This window comes from Phoenix dactylifera, chromosome 1, assembly GCF_051530095.1.
Source record: "Phoenix dactylifera cultivar Ajwa chromosome 1, Ajwa_hap1_PhDact_Kaust_v1.1, whole genome shotgun sequence".
In the NCBI taxonomy this organism is placed as follows: domain Eukaryota; kingdom Viridiplantae; phylum Streptophyta; class Magnoliopsida; order Arecales; family Arecaceae; genus Phoenix; species Phoenix dactylifera.
Genome location: NC_143190.1, coordinates 15,669,530 through 15,686,703, shown reverse-complemented (window position 1 = coordinate 15,686,703; position 17,174 = coordinate 15,669,530). Strand labels below are relative to the sequence as shown.

General features: G+C 39.3%; 1 protein-coding gene and 1 non-coding gene across 2 annotated transcripts; both read left to right on the top strand.

The window, feature by feature from the left end:
* LOC149768510 (zinc finger BED domain-containing protein RICESLEEPER 2-like) lies at positions 1–14,378 on the top strand. Its single transcript, XM_089929386.1, has 2 exons — positions 1–1,164; positions 14,062–14,378. The coding sequence occupies exons 1-2, from the start codon at positions 353–355 to the stop codon at positions 14,291–14,293; spliced, it is 1,044 nt and encodes a 347-aa protein (XP_089785512.1). The 5' UTR covers positions 1–352; the 3' UTR covers positions 14,294–14,378.
* Positions 14,379–15,465: 1,087 nt separating this feature from the next.
* On the top strand, positions 15,466–15,538 carry TRNAE-CUC (transfer RNA glutamic acid (anticodon CUC)). Its single transcript has one exon. It is a non-coding gene; the product is annotated as a tRNA-Glu (tRNA).
* Positions 15,539–17,174: the final 1,636 nt, after the last annotated feature.

Genomic DNA, 17,174 nt, shown 5'->3' with positions numbered 1-17,174 from the left:
CCAAATTTGATTGGTTTTGTTTTGGCCTTGAATAGGCTTTGTATGGCAGTATGGGATGCTTGTGTACTAAATATGCAATTTGACTGGTTGTTTATATTTTTCAAGAAATGTTAGATAGCCAACGTGAATTCGATCAACATGCCTCTACTGCTTATAGTGCAAACGAACTTGTTGAATTGGAAAATATTATTGATTAAGATGATGCAATGGATGAAATGAAAGAAATGGGTACAGAACAATCTTGGGATGACCCAAACAGGAGGAAGAGATCTAAGGTGTGGACTGAATTTGATATCGTAATAGTAGATGGTAACACAAAGGCAAAATGCAATTATCGTAGTGCTAAATTGGCATGGAAGAAGGGGGTGCCACAACTCATCTCAAAAGACATTTAAAAGCTTGCATGCCTCGAAAACTTTCTAAGTCTAGCGAAGACAAAGAGTTAAAACAAAGCTTATTGTCATTTAATGTTACTCAAGGTCATGCAATGCTAGCAACTTACAATTATGATAAAGACAAGATAAGAGAGATTCTTGCAAAGATGTTTATAGTGCATGAGTATCTTTTTAGGATGGTGGAACATCAGTTCTTTGTTTTATTATGTAAAGCTCTTAACCCAAAATTTGAGCTAATAAAGCGGGTTACTTTGAGGAGTGACTGCATGAAAATGTTTGCAATTGAGAAGCAAAAGTTGAGGTCAATGTTAAGAAATGTTGATAAAATTAGCTTAATAACTGATCTATGGACCTCAAATCAAACAATAGGGTATATTTGCCTCACCGGACATTTCTTAGATTCTGAATGGAAGTTGCAAAAGAGAATTTTAAACTTTTGTAGCTTGGCACCTCCCCACACGGGAATTGCTATTGCTGATTATATTCTTCAGTATCTAACTAAATGGAGGATTGAAGATAAGGTTTCCACTATTACGTTAGACAATGCATCTTCGAATGACACAGCAGTCAAAGTCTTGAGGGATAATTTTGCAATCAAAGGAAAGCTTTACTTCAATGGAAAAATATTTCATGTTCACTTTTGTGCACATGTTTTGAACCTAATGGTACAAGATGGTTTAGCAGAAATACGGGATATAATTGAGAATATCCGCGAAAGTGTGAAATATCCGAAGATGTCTCCTTCACGACTTCATAAGTTTACGAAATTGTTAAACAGTTGAAGTTGTCAACCTCTAAAATTTTTCAACTTGATGTGCCTACTCGATGGAACTCAATATATGAAATGCTAGAGTCAGCATTGGAGTTCAAACCGGTGTTTCCAATGTACAAGGAAAGAGACTCCAACTATAAATGGTCACTACAAGAAACTTGGACATTAGCGACGCTTTTTTTGGCTATTAGCGACGCTTTTAAGTGTCGGTAGAAACCATCCCGACGTTTTTCAAAGCGTCAGTAAAGCGTCGCATATGCTACAGTGGAAAAAACATTTTCCGACGCTTTTAAAAGCGTCGCTGTTGCCCAGATAGACAACCCAAGAGGGGGGGGGGGTGAATTGGGTTTTAAAATAATTATTGCAATTTAAAAGTTTTGTGAGTAACTAATTAAAACTTTTGCAAGTGGATTAATTAGTTGCTATATGCAGTGAATGAAAGGAAAGTAAGAGACAATAAAGCAATCACAAACACAAGGAAATTTATAGTGGTTCCGAGCTAACCCTTGCTCCTACGTCCACTCCCCAAGCCTCACTTGGGAATTCACTATAATCCCTCGGATTACAGCCGGTTGTTTTAGAAGCTCACAACCTAACTTGTTGTTTTATGAGATCACAACGAACTCGGTCGGTTTTCCTAGGCTCACCGACTAGAACCACCCGATTGTTTTTCCGGGATCACAATCAAACCCTTACACCGTTGGTTTCAACCTAGGCTTACCAACAAACCTTTACACCCTTGATTCAATCCCCTGATTGAATCAAGTAAGGAACAAATGGTTTGAAAAACAAACAGAAAAATAAAGCTTCTTAACAAGCAGATATTCAGCGATATAAATAATAGAGAAGTTAAGAGCCCTCAAACAAATTTATGAAGATGTAGAGGAGGGCTTCTCGAACTCGGGGTCTCCTCTTGAATGTCTCGAAGACTTGATGACTGACGGAGACTTCTTGAATGCTGGGAAGAGTTGGTTGGATGGAGTTTAATGCCCCTCTTCCTTCTTTTCGGTGTATTCCCTTTGAAATCCTTTGGTAGGTAGAGATTTCTTGTTTTCTTTGAAAGAAATGTCACTCCTCTACCTTGCTACAGTTCTCTGTGGCTATTTAAGCCATTCCCCACGGAAACTAGCCGTTAGACACAATATTATAGCCGTTCTGCACATTCTGCATCTCCTGACAATGTTTCCGTTGGGATCGGAGTCGACTCGTGCGATCTGGAGTCGACTCGCTTGTTGCAGGAGTCGACTCGTGCTTTTCTGGAGACGGCTCGGCAACTGTTCCGGATTTGAATTAAAGTGCTGTCTCGACTTGGAGTCGACTCGACTCAACCTAGAGTCGACTCCCCAATGTCCGGAGCTGACCTGGCATTTTTGGAGACGACTCGTTCCAAGAAATCCTGAGATGTATTTTTCAAGTTTGCTCACTCGAGTCGACTCCCCGAGTCGACTCGACGCTCAGACCCAGAAATCCCGATCTTCTGTCTGTTGACTTGTGCCGTCTCGGAGTCGACTCGAACTGTCTCGGAGTCGACTCGGCTCTCAGTATTCGAAAAACAGTCTTCTGTCTTTTGGGGTCGCGCTGCCTTGGAGTCGACTCGAACTGTCTTGGAGTCGACTCGCCTCTCAGAGACGAAAATACCGTCTTCTGTCTTTGGGGTTGCGCTGTCTTGGAGTCGACTCGGACTTTGCGGGAGTCGACTCGGCTCACAGTGTCCGAAATTTGCTCTCTGACTTTTGCCTTATTTTCCTCTGGGAGTCGACTCTCGCTTCCTTAGGAGTCGACCTGCCAACCATCGGAGTCGACTCGAGTTCTTCAGGAGTCGACTCGGCTCTCAGGGTCCAAAATAGCTTCTCTGTCTTTCTGTCTGTTACTCCTTGGAGTCGACTCGTTCTACTCTGGAGTCGACTCGGCAAGCATCGGAGTCGACTCGCGCTCTTCAGGAGTCGACTCGTTGACAGGTTCTGAGATGATTCTTTCTGTCCGTCTGTCTGTTCTCAGTCGGAGTCGACTCGTAATGTACAGGAGTCGACTCGAGCTCGTGCCAGTGCTTCTGATACGCTTGGAGTTGACTCGAGTCTCAGACTTTGGTTCAAATTGAGTTCTTTACTTATCCAAAATGTATTGAACCAAATCTAGAGACACTTAACCATAAATTTACAAGTATTTGACTGAAACACTAGATTGAATTCATTAGTACAACATAAGATATACTTAAATGCTTTGAGCTCATCAAAATCAAATAGGGTTATAATCAATCACTCCACAATCTCCCCCTTTTTGATGATGACAAAACATTGAGTATATGTAAAGTGAATTGCTCAACAAACAAGGAGATTTATAATAAAATTTTAAAATGAATTCAAGTGTCTAGTTATTTAATTTATCCAAAACTGAAAGGTGTGAAATAATAAATTTTGAAGTTAAAGCTCCCCCTTTCATTTGGAATTATATAAGCCTTCATGTCATGCAGTCAATTGTTTGGCTTATATATATTTAATGAGTTTGCTTTCTTAAAATTTCAGATTCTCCCCCTCAACACATGCATTCAACTTTGTTTAGATTCTCGGAATTTTCTTTTAGTGTATTGAAGCTTTTGAACTTGAATTTTTATTTTTAGAGGAAAAATCTGCCAATTTGTTCTTGAGTATGATTTGACTAATCTCCGAATATCCCTTGAATAGATTCTGGAGATTACTCCTTTAGGAGCCCCAACAGAGAGATAATGAGCCTCGAGGTATCGAATCCACTTAGAACAAATTATGTTGTGTTTTAAAAGGTTCTTTTTATTGATTTCCTTTACATGTCTATTCAATATATTTTCTCCCCCTTTTTGTCATCATAGCAAAAAGGAAGAAAGCACATCACAAAAGCAATTAGAGATCAAATTTGCAACAATTTGGAAGAGAAATGTCTACTCATTGTATTGATGTATATTTAAGTACACTTGTAGATACAACACAAAGTAAAGCAGTAAGTAAATATCAAAAAGAGAAAACAAGCTACACTAGGATTTCTTTGTGGAGGATATGGCTCCCTTGCTCAGTCTAGATTGTTGCATAATTAGACTGATCCCGTCTGTAATGTTTCCTAGTTGCCTTATGATCTCCGAGGTGGCCCTACTCTGGATCGAGGTGAGCTCAGTCAGATTCTCCTGAAGGGTATCCAACTTGGAGATTAGTACATTGGCTAGACGCTCGGCCCCCTGACTCTGGCTGCCTAGGTCCTGTCGGATGTCATCTTGCATCTTTCTTGTGTTACTCGTGACATCGCTCATATTTGAAAATTGGGCTTGTGTAAGGCTTCTGACATTGTAAATCTCTTCCCTCAGATGAGCCGTCATCTCGGTCACGGCTGCCAATGAAGGAACCAGGGCAGTGGAGGGAGCAGCCGCTGGACCTCGGAGCTCCCGCAGTAGGTCGTCCCGAAGATCCCTCACGATCTCCTGCCGCAACTCTCGGAGCTGCTCAGGAGAGATCCGGACCTCCTGTGGATGAGAAGGTGGTGCAGTGGAGGGTCCGGCTGAAGTGGATGGTGCTGAAGTGGAGGGATAGGTAGGAAAATTGGAGTCATGATCAAGGCTGGGGGAGTGACGAGTAGTAGGGTCAGTAGGTGTGGAAGAGGATGGTTTCCGGACCCAGACTCCCTCAACCTTATCAAATGCCATCCTGTGAAGAGTTCCCTCACCCATGCGATCTGCGTATCGCAGTGCGCGAGAGGGTTCCCCCTCAGGAATGGGGACCTCTAACTCCCTGAAGATCAATGTGTACAGCATCCCATAGGAAAGAGTAAGCCTTGGTTTGTCTAGAGGCTCACATAGGTATTTATAGATGAGCTTAGGAAAGTTGATTGGGATATCTTGAAGAATGTAGTACATTAGGGCTAGGTCCCTCTCAGATACAAAGTCAAAACGGCCTGTCTTAGGGAAGAGGGTCCTAGATATAATACTTAAGAGGAGCCGCATTTCAACTGATAGCTGACTTGCAGACACCTCATCTAGGGGGGACTGGGTGGACTCCCTAGTATGGTCGTAAGGGCCTCAGTCCTATCGGCTGGGTGAGAGGGAAACACCCCTACTTGGGGAAGATGAAGGATTTGTGCAATGAAATCCTCCGAAATAAATAAAGGGACACCTGCTACGGTTCCCTGTATCCCACCATGACCCCTAGCTACTGTCCCGTAAAACTCCCTAACTAGCCCCGGGTAAGTAGGGAGATCTAGGGAGCAAAACATCTCTAACCCTTGGGCCCTTAACCTATGCCCTATTGTAAAGCCCTCCCGGAAGAGAAAGTCAAAGTTGACATACCTCCCGGTGGAGACCGCCTTCCCGGCGCACGGACGCGAGGGAACCGGCCTCGGCGGGGAAGGAACCAGAGGTTGTGGCCTCACGGGTTCATTCCGAGCCTTGGACCGTCGCTCGGCGCCGCTCGCGGATTGGGGCCTCTTCTGGCTCGGGACAACAACTTTCCGAGGCATCCTAGACCGAAGGAGGGGGGAAAAACACGAGGAATCGTGGGGAAACTCGATGAAATGCCCTAATGGAGGTCGGAGACGACTCTAGGGTTTTTGAACAGTGGAGGCGGTGAATAGAAGTGTCGATTAAACGCTTCGATTAGGGTTAAAACATCGGATTCCCGACCGTGAGTCGACTCCAGTAAGTTGCAAGTCGACTCGACCTCGAGTCGACTCTAAAATATGCGCGAGTCGACTCCCCCTATGATGCCATCGACCTCGAGTCGACTCCTATCTATGTGCGAGTCGACTCCCCCTCATGAGCCGACTCTAAAATGTATCCGAGTCGACTCGTAATCTGGCACGCACCTAAAAATCATGTTATTTTTGTGCCAAACAAGGGATAATCACTAAGTTTATGATTTGATTTGATAATCATAGATGAGAAACTCTATATTTAACACAAGCTAATCATCAAAATCAATGAACTAGAAGAGAACATCACTAGGATGGATCAATCACTCCTAATCCTCTCCTAAGCACACAAAATCGCTCTTCACACAAGGATTTTGTGAAGATGTCAGCTAGTTGATCATCAGTACAAATAAATTGAAGTGTAACATCACCATTCAGTACATGATCTCTTATGAAGTGATGTCTTATTTCAATATATTTGGTTCTTGAGTGCTGAATCGGATTCTTAGTTAAGTTAATAGCACTAGTATTGTCACAATTAACGAAAATTTTATCTTGTTTAATTCCATAATCTTCAAGTTATTGTTTGATCCACATGATTTGAGCACAACAACTCCCGGCAGCAACATATTCGGCTTCAGCAGTAGATAATGCAACCGAGTTTTGTTTCTTGCTAAACCATGAGATTAGATTTTCTCCTAAGAATTGACATGACCTGCTGGTGCTTTTTCTATCAAGTTTACAACCAGCAAAATCTGAATCTGTATACCCTATTAAGTTCAGGCTAGATTCTTTAGAATACCATAAACCTATATTTTTTATTCATATTAGGTATTTAAAGATTCTCTTAACTGCAATTAAATGTGATTCCTTAGGATTAGATTGATATCTAGCACACATGCATACACTAAATATGATATCAGGTCTACTTGCAGTGAGATATAATAAAGATCCTATCATACCTCTATACATCCTTTGATCTACTGATTTACCTGATTCATCTTGGTCTAGTTTGCATGATGAGCTCATGGGTGTACTGATTGACTTGTTTCCTTCCATATCAAACTTCTTAAGCATCTCCTTGATGTATTTAGCTTGATTGATGAAGATCCCTTCTTCAGATTGTTTGATTTGGAGCCCGAGGAAATAGTTCAGCTCTCCCATCATGCTCATTTCAAATTCACTCTGCATCAAGTCAGCAAATTCTTCGCAGAGGCGATTGTTAGTAGCACCGAAAATAATATCATCAACATAAATCTGCACTACTAACATTTCTTTGTTTTTCTTCTTTAAAAACAGTGTTGTATCTACATTTTCCCTAGAGAACTCATGATCTAGTAGAAATTTGCTAAGTCTTTCATACCATGCTCTAGGTGCTTGTTTCAAACCATGAAGTGCTTTGTTTAATTTATATACATGATTGGGGTATTGATGATTTTCAAAATCAGGAGGTTATTCTACATACACCTCCTCATTGATGTACCCATTTAAAAATGCACTTTTTACATCCATTTGAAATAATTTGAAATCTTTAGAGTATGCAAATGCTAGTAACAATCTAATTGCCTCAAATCTAGCTACAGGAGCAAAGGTTTCATCAAAGTCTATACCTTTTTCTTGATTATAGCCCTTTGCTACTAGTCTAGCCTTGTTCCTAATTACAATTCCATTTTCATCAAGTTTATTTTTATATATCCATTTGGTACCTATTATTGAATATTCAGAGGGTCGTTCAACAAGGTTCCATACCTTGTTTCTAGTAAATTGGTTTAGTTCTTCGTGCATTGCATTTATCTAATTTACATCATTTTCAGCTTCTTCTATGTGTTTAGGTTCAAAATGTGAGACAAAAGCTAAATGATTATTCAAGTTTCTAAGAGATGCTCTAGTCCTAACAGGTTGAGATGGATCATCTAAAATTAATTTCTTAGGATGCCCATGAGCATACCTCCAAGCCTTAGTCAGCCCATGATCCACAATTGCCTCTTGGCTTGATGATGCATTTCCAATTAGTTTTTGTTCATTTTCTTGTAATGTCATCTCATCAATCTTTTCTTCAAGAATTTCAGCATCATCATCAAGATCAACTCTCTTGCTAGAAGAGATATCACTAGTATCATCAAAAACAACATGTATAGACTCTTCAATAACAAGGGTTCTTCTATTAAAAACTCTATAGGCTTTACTTGTTGTAGAATACTCCAAAAATATACCCTCATCAGATTTAGAATCAAATTTACTTAGGTTATCCTTCCCATTATTATGAACGAAACACCTACATCCAAAAATATAAAAATAGTTTACTTTGGGCTTTTTATTTTTCCAAAGTTCATAAGGTGTTTTCTTTATAATAGGTCTCAATAAAACTCTATTTAATATGTGACATGAGGTATTAATAGCTTCTCCCCAAAAATACTTAGGAAGGTTACTTTCACATAACATGGTCCTAGCCATTTCCTCTAAGGTTCTATTCTTTCTTTCCACAACTCTATTTTGTTGTGGTGTCCTAGGTGCAGAAAAATTATGAGTTATCCCCTTTTTACCACAAAATTCATCAAATAGATGATTTTCAAATTCCGTTCCATGGTCACTTCTAATAGCTATGACTGAAACATCTCTAGCATTAGTTACTTCCTTATGAAATTTCTTAAATACTGAAAATGCTTGATCTTTATGAGCTAAAAACATGACCCAAGTATATATAGAAAAATCATCTACAATAACAAGACCATATTTGTTTCCACCTAGACTTGTGGTTCTAGTTGGTCCAAATAGATCCATGTGTAGTAGTTCTAGAGGTCTAGAGGTAGAGACACAATTTATGGATTTAAAGGAGATCCTTGATTGTTTGCCATATTGACAAGCTTCACAGATTTTATTTTTCTCAAATTTTAGTTTTGGCAAACCTATCACGGAATCTCTTTTCACTAGTTTTGATATTGTATCCATACTTGCATGACCTAACTTACGATGCCATAACCAACTTGCATCATTATCCTTAGTTTCATTAACAACTAAACAGGGGTTATGTTTGGCAAGATCCTCAAGGTCTACTACATATACATTGCCACGTCTTATTCCTTTAAAAACTAAACTGTTGTCAATTGAGTTGGTTATGATGCATAAAGATGGTTTGAACAAAACATCAAAACCTCTATCACACAACTGACTAATGCTAAGTAGGTTATGCTTAAGACCATCAACATATCGAACATTATCAATAAAGGTTGAAGGGGTGATTTGTACTTTACCTATACCAATGATGTGACCTTGGTTATTGTCTCCAAATGTCACAGCACCTCCCTTCTTAAGCTCAAGAGTGAAGAATTGGTCTTTGTCACCTGTCATGTGTCTTGAGCAGCCACTATCCAAGTACCAACAGTTTTTGTCGACCTTGGCTGCAAGACACTCCTACACAAGCAAATCATACAATTTTAGGTATCCAAGTTTTCTTGGGTCCTTCATGGTTAGTAATGTTGGTTCCTTTTGGAACCCAAACCTTTTTAATTTTTCTTTTAGTTTTTCCTTTTCTATAATCACATACATTAGCTTTATGTCCTATTGTTCCACAGCAAAAACAGATTATTTTCTTAGTTTTGCTTTTTCCTGCTTTTACAAAGAAATTACTAAGGAGCTTTTGCTTATTTTTTGGTTTATATCCTAAACCAGCTCTATTGAACACAGCTCGTTGACTATTAAGTATCATTTTCAATTTTTCAGAGCTATATGTAAACTTTTCTACAAAAGGTTTGTACTTTTCAAGTTCTAGTGCCAACTTTTGTTTTTCTGTTTTTAGTGCATTTAAGTCTTTTGTGAAATTATCTCTATAAGTTTGTTTATCCTTTTTAAGTTCAGAAATTTTCTTGGTTAGTTTTTCGTTATCTTTAATTAAGGTATTAGTTTTTTGAATTAACAGTTGGTTGCTTGTCTTAAGTTCTGAATTTTCTTTAGTGAAAACATCTTTATCCTTAACTAATGTATCGTACTTACGGAAGAGAGATTGGTTAGTTAGTTTCAATTCTTTGTTCTTAAGGTTTATTGTCTTATATTCGTCCATTAATTCATTAAAAGCATCATATAATTCATTGAAGGTAAAGTCTAAATGTGTTTCAGATGTTACCTCATTATCGTTTGCCATAAAACATAGGTTGGCATTTTCTTCTTGTTCCTCATCCGACGATGATGATGATGTATCGGAGTCCGATAGGGTGGAGACGAGGACCTTCTTTTTCTTGTACTTGCTGGCCTTCTTGAGCAAAGGACAGTCTGCTCTGAAGTGTCCCGGCTTCTTACATTCGTAACATCCGATTCCCTCATTTTTCCTTTTCTTACCTTTATCCTTGTGATAGGAACTTGAGGGGCCTCTCATTTGATGAAAGGACTTCTTTCGGTTGATGAATTTTCTGAACTTACGCACGAGAAGAGCCTCATCATCATCTCCCTCATTGTCTTCCTCTTCACTGCTGCTGCTGCAAGATAAATCTTTGTTAGTAGAAACAGATTTGAGGGCTATTACCTTTTTCTTGTGGGAGGACTCTTCTTCACTGTGTTGCTTCATTGTTAGTTCATGCGTCATGAGGGATCCAAGAAGCTCCTCGAGTGGCAGCTTGTTTAAGTCCTTGGCTTCTTGGATTGCCGTTACCTTGGCTTCCCAGACCTTGGCAAACAGCGAAGAATCTTCCTGACAAGTTCACTGTTAGTATAATTTTTGTCAAGGCTTTTTAGGCCATTGACAATGTCAGTAAATCTAGTAAACATGCAAGTGATTGTTTCATTAGAATCCATCTTAAATAATTCATACTTATGAACTAATATATTTATTTTAGATTCTTTTACTTGATTTGTGCCCTCGTGGGTCACTTCAAGTCTATCCCAAATCTCTTTTGCAGAATTGCAAGTAGAGACTCTATTGAATTCATTTTTATCTAAAGCACAATAAAGCACATTCATTACTTTGGCATTTAGTTGTGCCTTCTTTATATCATTGTTATCCCAATCCTTTTCAAGTTTGGGTATAGTTACACCCTCTACAAAAATTGATGGGACGTATGGTCCATTAAGTATGGTGGTCTACATCTCATAGTCTTGTGCTTGGATGAATATTCTCATCCTTGCCTTCCAATATGAGTAGTCGGATCCATTAAAGAATGGAGGTCTATGGGTGGACTGGCCCTCAATATGAGAAGATCCAAATGACGTTGTCATTTTGATCTTTTACTCTTTTGGTAAAAGAGTTCCGGCTCTGATACCACTTGTTGCCCAGATAGACAACCCAAGAGGGGAGGTGAATTGGGTTTTAAAATAATTATTGCAATTTAAAAGCTTTGTGAGTAACTAATTAAAACTTTTGCAAGTGGATTAATTAGTTGCTATATGCAGTGAATGAAAGAAAAGTAAGAGACAATAAAGCAATCACAAACACAAGGAAATTTATAGTGGTTCGGAGCTAACCCTTGCTCCTACGTCTACTCCCCAAGCCTCACTTGGAAATTCACTATAATCTCTCGGATTACAGCCGGTTGTTTTAAAAGCTCACAACCTAACTTATTGTTTTACGAGATCACAACGAACTCGGTCGGTTTTTCCAGGCTCACCGACTAGAACCACCCGATTGTTTTTCCGGGATCACAATCAAACCCTTACACCGTTGGTTTCAACCTAGGCTTACCAACAAACCTTTACACCCTTGATTCAATTCCTGATTGAATCAAGTAAGGAACAAATGGTTTGAAAAACAAACAGAAAAATAAAGCTTCTTAACAAGCAGATATTCAGCGATATAAATAATAGAGAAGTTAAGAGCCCTCAAACAAATTTATGAAGATGTAGAGGAGGGCTTCTCGAACTCGGGGTCTCCTCTTGAATGTCTCGAAGACTTGATGACTGACGGAGACTTCTTGAATGCTGGGAAGAGTTGGTTGGATGGAGTTTAATGCCCCTCTTCCTTCTTTTCGGTGTATTCCCTTTGAAATCCTTTGGTAGGTAGAGATTTCTTGTTTTCTTTGAAAGAAATGTCACTCCTCTACCTTGCTACAGTTCTCTGTGGCTATTTAAGCCATTCCCCACGGAAACTAGCCGTTAGACACAATATTGTAGCCGTTCTGCACATTCTGCAACTCCTGACAATGTTTCCGTTGGGATCGGAGTCGACTCGTGCGATCTGGAGTCGACTCGCCTGTTGCAGGAGTCGACTCGTGCTTTTCTGGAGACGGCTCGACAACTGTTCCGGATTTGAATTAAAGTGCTGTCTCGACTTGGAGTCGACTCGACTCAACCTGGATTCGACTCCCCAATGTCCGGAGCTGACCTGGCATTTTTGGAGACGACTCGTTCCAAGAAATCCTGAGATGTATTTTTCAAGTTTGCTCACTCGAGTCGACTCGGAAATTCTGGGAGTCGACTCGGCGCTCAGACCTAGAAATTTCGATCTTCTGTCTGTTGACTTGTGCCGTCTCGGAGTCGACTCGAACTGTCTTGGAGTCGACTCGGCTCTCAGTATTCGAAAAATAGTCTTCTGTCTTTTGGGGTCGCGCTGCCTTGGAGTCGACTCGAACTGTCTTGGAGTCGACTCGCCTCTCAGAGACGAAAATACCGTCTTCTGTCTTTGGGGTTGCACTGTCTTGGAGTCGACTCGGACTTTGCGGGAGTCGACTCGGCTCACAGTGTCCGAAATTTACTCTCTGACTTTTGCCTTGTTTTCCTCTGGGAGTCGGCTCTCGCTTCCTTAGGAGTCGACCTGCCAGCCATCGGAGTTGACTCGAGTTCTTCAGGAGTCGACTCGGCTCTCAGGGTCCAAAATAGCTTCTCTGTCTTTCTGTCTGTTACTCCCTGGAGTCAACTCGTTCTACTCTGGAGTCGACTCGGCAAGCATCGGAGTCGACTCGCGCTCTTCAGGAGTCGACTCTTTGACAGGTTCTGAGATGATTCTTTCTGTCCGTCTGTCTGTTCTCAGTCGGAGTCGACTCGTAATGTACAGGAGTCGACTCGAGCTCGTGCCAGTGCTTCTGATACGCTTGGAGTTGACTCGAGTCTCAGACTTTGGTTCAAATTGAGTTCTTTACTTATCCAAAATGTATTGAACCAAATCTAGAGACACTTAACCATAAATTTACAAGTATTTGACTGAAACACTAGATTGAATTCATTAGTACAACATAAGATATACTCAAATGCTTTGAGATCATCAAAATCAAATAGGGTTATAATCAATCACTCCACAGTCGCTAATTCCTGACGCTTTAAAGCGTCGCGAATTACCATTTGCCAAGAAAATTACCATTTGCTGTCTGCCTCTTCTCCTCCATTCAGAAATACAAACAACCTCCCCGATCGGTACCTTTATTCTATCCGTGCGGAGTGGTTGGGTTTGGCTATATAAACAGTTATTTTTTTCAGATCCGCCGATGTGGAACTAAAATGAGGTGGTTTTTTGGAATCCGACGACGCTTTTAACGATGCTTAAAAGTATCGTTAAAAGTGTCGTCAATTACGTATTAACTTCGACGACGCTTTTAAGCGTCGTCATTAGCTGACGCTTTTAAAAAGCGTCGGCAAATGTTGACAGGGAAAATTTTTTGCCGACACTTGGAATAAGCGTCGGCAAATAAGAGTCGGAAGTTTTCTTTTTTTGTGTAGTGTTACCATCCGAGGAGGACTGAATACGAGCTACAGAGGTTTTAAAATTTTTGAAAGTTTTTAATGAAGTCACAGAAGTGTTCTCGGGACGTCAATATCCAACTTCAAATTTGTTCCTTAATAAAATTTGGAGAGTGAAGGAGAAATTAAATGATATGTCCTTCGATACTAGAGATTTTGTGATGCGCATGACTCGAAGAATAAATAAAAAATTTGAAAAGTATTAGGGCGACTGTAACTTGCTAATGGCAATTGGAGCAGTTTTGGATCCTTGCTATAAAATGCAGCTCATTATATTTTGTTTTCCAAAAATTTATGGTGAGGATGTTTTTCAACGCCATATTGATGATGTTCATGAAGTTTTAGATATGCTCTACAAGGAATATGTATCTTCAGATGGACAAATAGATGTTGATGCTAGCAATATCCCTAGTATTATCTCCTCCAAATTGAAAAGAAAAAAAAAGGTCTAATCATGCCTTCATATGTGGGCTCAACAACATAGGAATGTTATTCCTTCAAACAAAATTGAGTTGGACATATATCTAGAAGAAGATATTTACAAGCCTAGTGATGAAGACTATGACAAGTTTGATGCTTTGAATTGGTGGAAAGCAACACTCTAAAATTTCGCTATCTATCAAAGATGGCTCGGGACATACTATCCATTCTTATTACTACTGTTGCTTTAGAGGCTGCATTTAGTGCTGGAGGTAGAGTGCTTGATCAATATCGTAGCTCTTTGAAGCCTAAGACTATACAAGCTTTGATTTGTACTGGAGATTGGTTGCGTCAAGAGCTTGGATTGGAGCGGTCATCAAATATAAGTATTATTTATAGTTTTTAATATATCTTTTAGTAGTTAGTTTTTCAATTTATAATTTCTGATTTTTTGTTTAATTTATAGGTTGATTGAGAGTTTATGCAATGGAACACAGAGACTGGTCTAAACAAGACTACTTGAGAACTTGAGATTTATTATGTTTATTGTGTTTCTTGAACTCTTTTGTAGAACTTGATTTGCATGGGATGTTTTTTAGTTTGTTGAGGATGACCGATATTTTATCATGTACTCATGTTAGATCTCCACCTTTAATGGGGAAAGTGTTATGGATCTATTTCCAACATTACTATGGCACATGCAATCTTCAAAATGGTCAATGTATTTTCGTCATTTGGTATTTGCTGCCCCAGTTACTAGTTAGAGCTCTGAATCCACGGCACTTTTTTCGTAGTGCACCCTCTTCTCCCTTTGGATACTTACAGGTAGAGAAACATGAGAAATATATCAACCAGAAGGGTTAGTCGTGTCTACTCTCTTGCTGATGTTTGATCCCAGCTTCATTCGGTCAGCATTCCTGTGACAAATGCAGGTATAATGTTTAGCTTCTATTTTTTGGTAGCAACCATTCTGATATGTTGCAACATTAATTGTGCTCCTCTTGGGTTTGTATCACCTGCTTTAGGGTGCCAAAACTGAGGGCAATTACAGGTGACATTTGACTACTGTCACTTGGAAATTACAGGTGACTGTTTACTCAGCCAACAATGTTGTTATTTGAGTTTTGCCAACAATGTCAGGCTAATTTACTCAGCCATTGCTAATATCTTGGAGAGAGAATATTTAATTACTAGTATCTATTTTCAAACATGTACGACCTATTGACCATTCAGAACAGGATAGCACTGATAATGGTTATCTCATGTTAATATTTGAGTTAGTCTCACTAGAAAATCTTGTTTCAGCATCATAATTTATAAAAATCTGACCACAAAGAGAAAAATAGCTTGTTTGTGGAAATATGGTGTCAGGGACAACAAAATTTTCAACCAAAAGAGATTTGTATATGCCCAAGTTTCAGCTCGTAATTATTATCGAGCCCGAGCTCGGGCCCGTTCTGGAGCTTGTAATTGAAACGAATTTATGAAATAGTAGAAATAATTGGAAATCCTTGTAATGCATTTTTCAAAAAACAAAAGTACTTATTTTTTGTTATAGGTTGGTCAGTTGTCACCGTCTCCGTTGTAGTCTAGTTGGTTAGGATACTCGGCTCTCACCCGAGAGACCCGGGTTCGAGTCCCGGCAACGGAAGTTTTTTGTGTCCTTTTCTTTTTTTTGCTCCAAAGGAGCAAAAAGTCGAATTTTACGGTCAACAAATGCTTCTAGCTTCGTATATCGGGCGACTTGTTCCATCTCTCCTGGTAAGGCACCATTTCTCCTTCGGTTATTTGATTAAATGCCAAGCTTATTGACATCAATATAGATTCTCTTTAAAACATCAAACCGCCAACCAGATGTTCGATGAAATGCCGCAAACGAACCAGCCGTCATGGCGCCAATGATCATGGCTTTGTTCGTGGACGGGCAGGGACAAGATGCGCTGCGGCTCTTCAAGATGGCAGAGCGAAGGGCTATGTTGGGATGAGGAGGAAACGAGCGTGGGAGAGAGATTGAGGGTGTCGTTCTTTGATCAAGGTTTCCCGCGATTTATTTGTTGGCTAGCGGCATTAGGGAATAAACTTTTAAAAGTTTTGGAGTTGCAAAAATTTGCAGGGTTTAAACGATATTTTTTGCTAAAAAAAAGAATTCAGGATCAGAGAAATCCTGAATAAAATCTAGATGAAGGCTAGACTCAAAACTCAAATTCTCAAAAACTTTATTAACTGCGCTAATTGGGACTCAAAGGACAAATACCTGTAATTTTTTTAAAGATTATTATTTATATGAAAAAAATCATGCCCATTTCGATCTTTAGATTCTTTACACCATAATAACTATTTTTTTGACCATGCAAAATAAAATAATTATGTCTGTGCGCGCGTATGTGTGCATACGTGGGTGCGCGTATGCACATACGTGCAGGTGTGCTTGTGGGTGTTTGTGTTTGTGGGTGCACGTGCGTGCGTATGTGTGAGTGCATGTAACAAAATATAAAGAAAAATAGATTATAACAACAAGAAGAGAAGCAAAAATAGAGAACTAGAAAAATGTGGCAAGCTATTATTGGTTAAGGCCTAACCCAAGCTGCATGATAATCAAAAAAAATATCAAAATGGGGATTAGAGCAACCACTAAATTGAAAGCAACTTTAAGGATAAATGCTATTTCTAAAATCCCAGCTTGAATCAAGAGGATAACAAATAGAATTCTAGATTTCTTCCTCTATCTCGAGGCTGGTTTAAGGGACAAAGGAGAGTAGACAAGAAATTTAAGAATCCAAACCATGGAAGACAAAGTCCTTGTCTTTACTTTTAAAAACCTCCTACAAATCATAATTATACATTAGGCATCTCTTCTTAACTGGATCATTTATGTGCATTAACGTGCTACGTGATGTGGAGCAAAATGATGAGGTGAGTTTATATGCATTACGTTTGCATCTCCAAACATATAATAATACAATCAAACAAAACTTAGAGGGGCAACATAGAGATTCTCTTAAAAAATATTGCATGTATGGTAATCCATGGAAATTTGCCTTTAATCGTAGAAGTTTCATATCGACATAAATAAACCTCTAGACTATCCATTGGGGCTCTCCCTAGAAATTTTATCTTTTTAAAAGTTTCTCATGTAAAATAATATTTTATGGCCCCACCTCATAATAAAAAAGAGAGTTTTATGACCGAAGCAAGGTGAGAAGCAGATAGATCTAACTTCTTGAATATTTTAATTTTTAGATAACATATTTAGATTTAAATGATTTTAGTCACTAGAATCATACAGT

Bases quoted from the DNA above. Each gene is read 5' to 3' on its own strand.
- LOC149768510 (XM_089929386.1), top strand. From the start codon at position 353: ATGGAAGAAGGGGGTGCCACAACTCATCTCAAAAGACATTTAAAAGCT. The intron at 1,165-14,061 runs GTTAAACAGTTG...ATTGGTGGAAAG, and splicing joins CTTCATAAGTTTACGAAATT to CAACACTCTAAAATTTCGCT.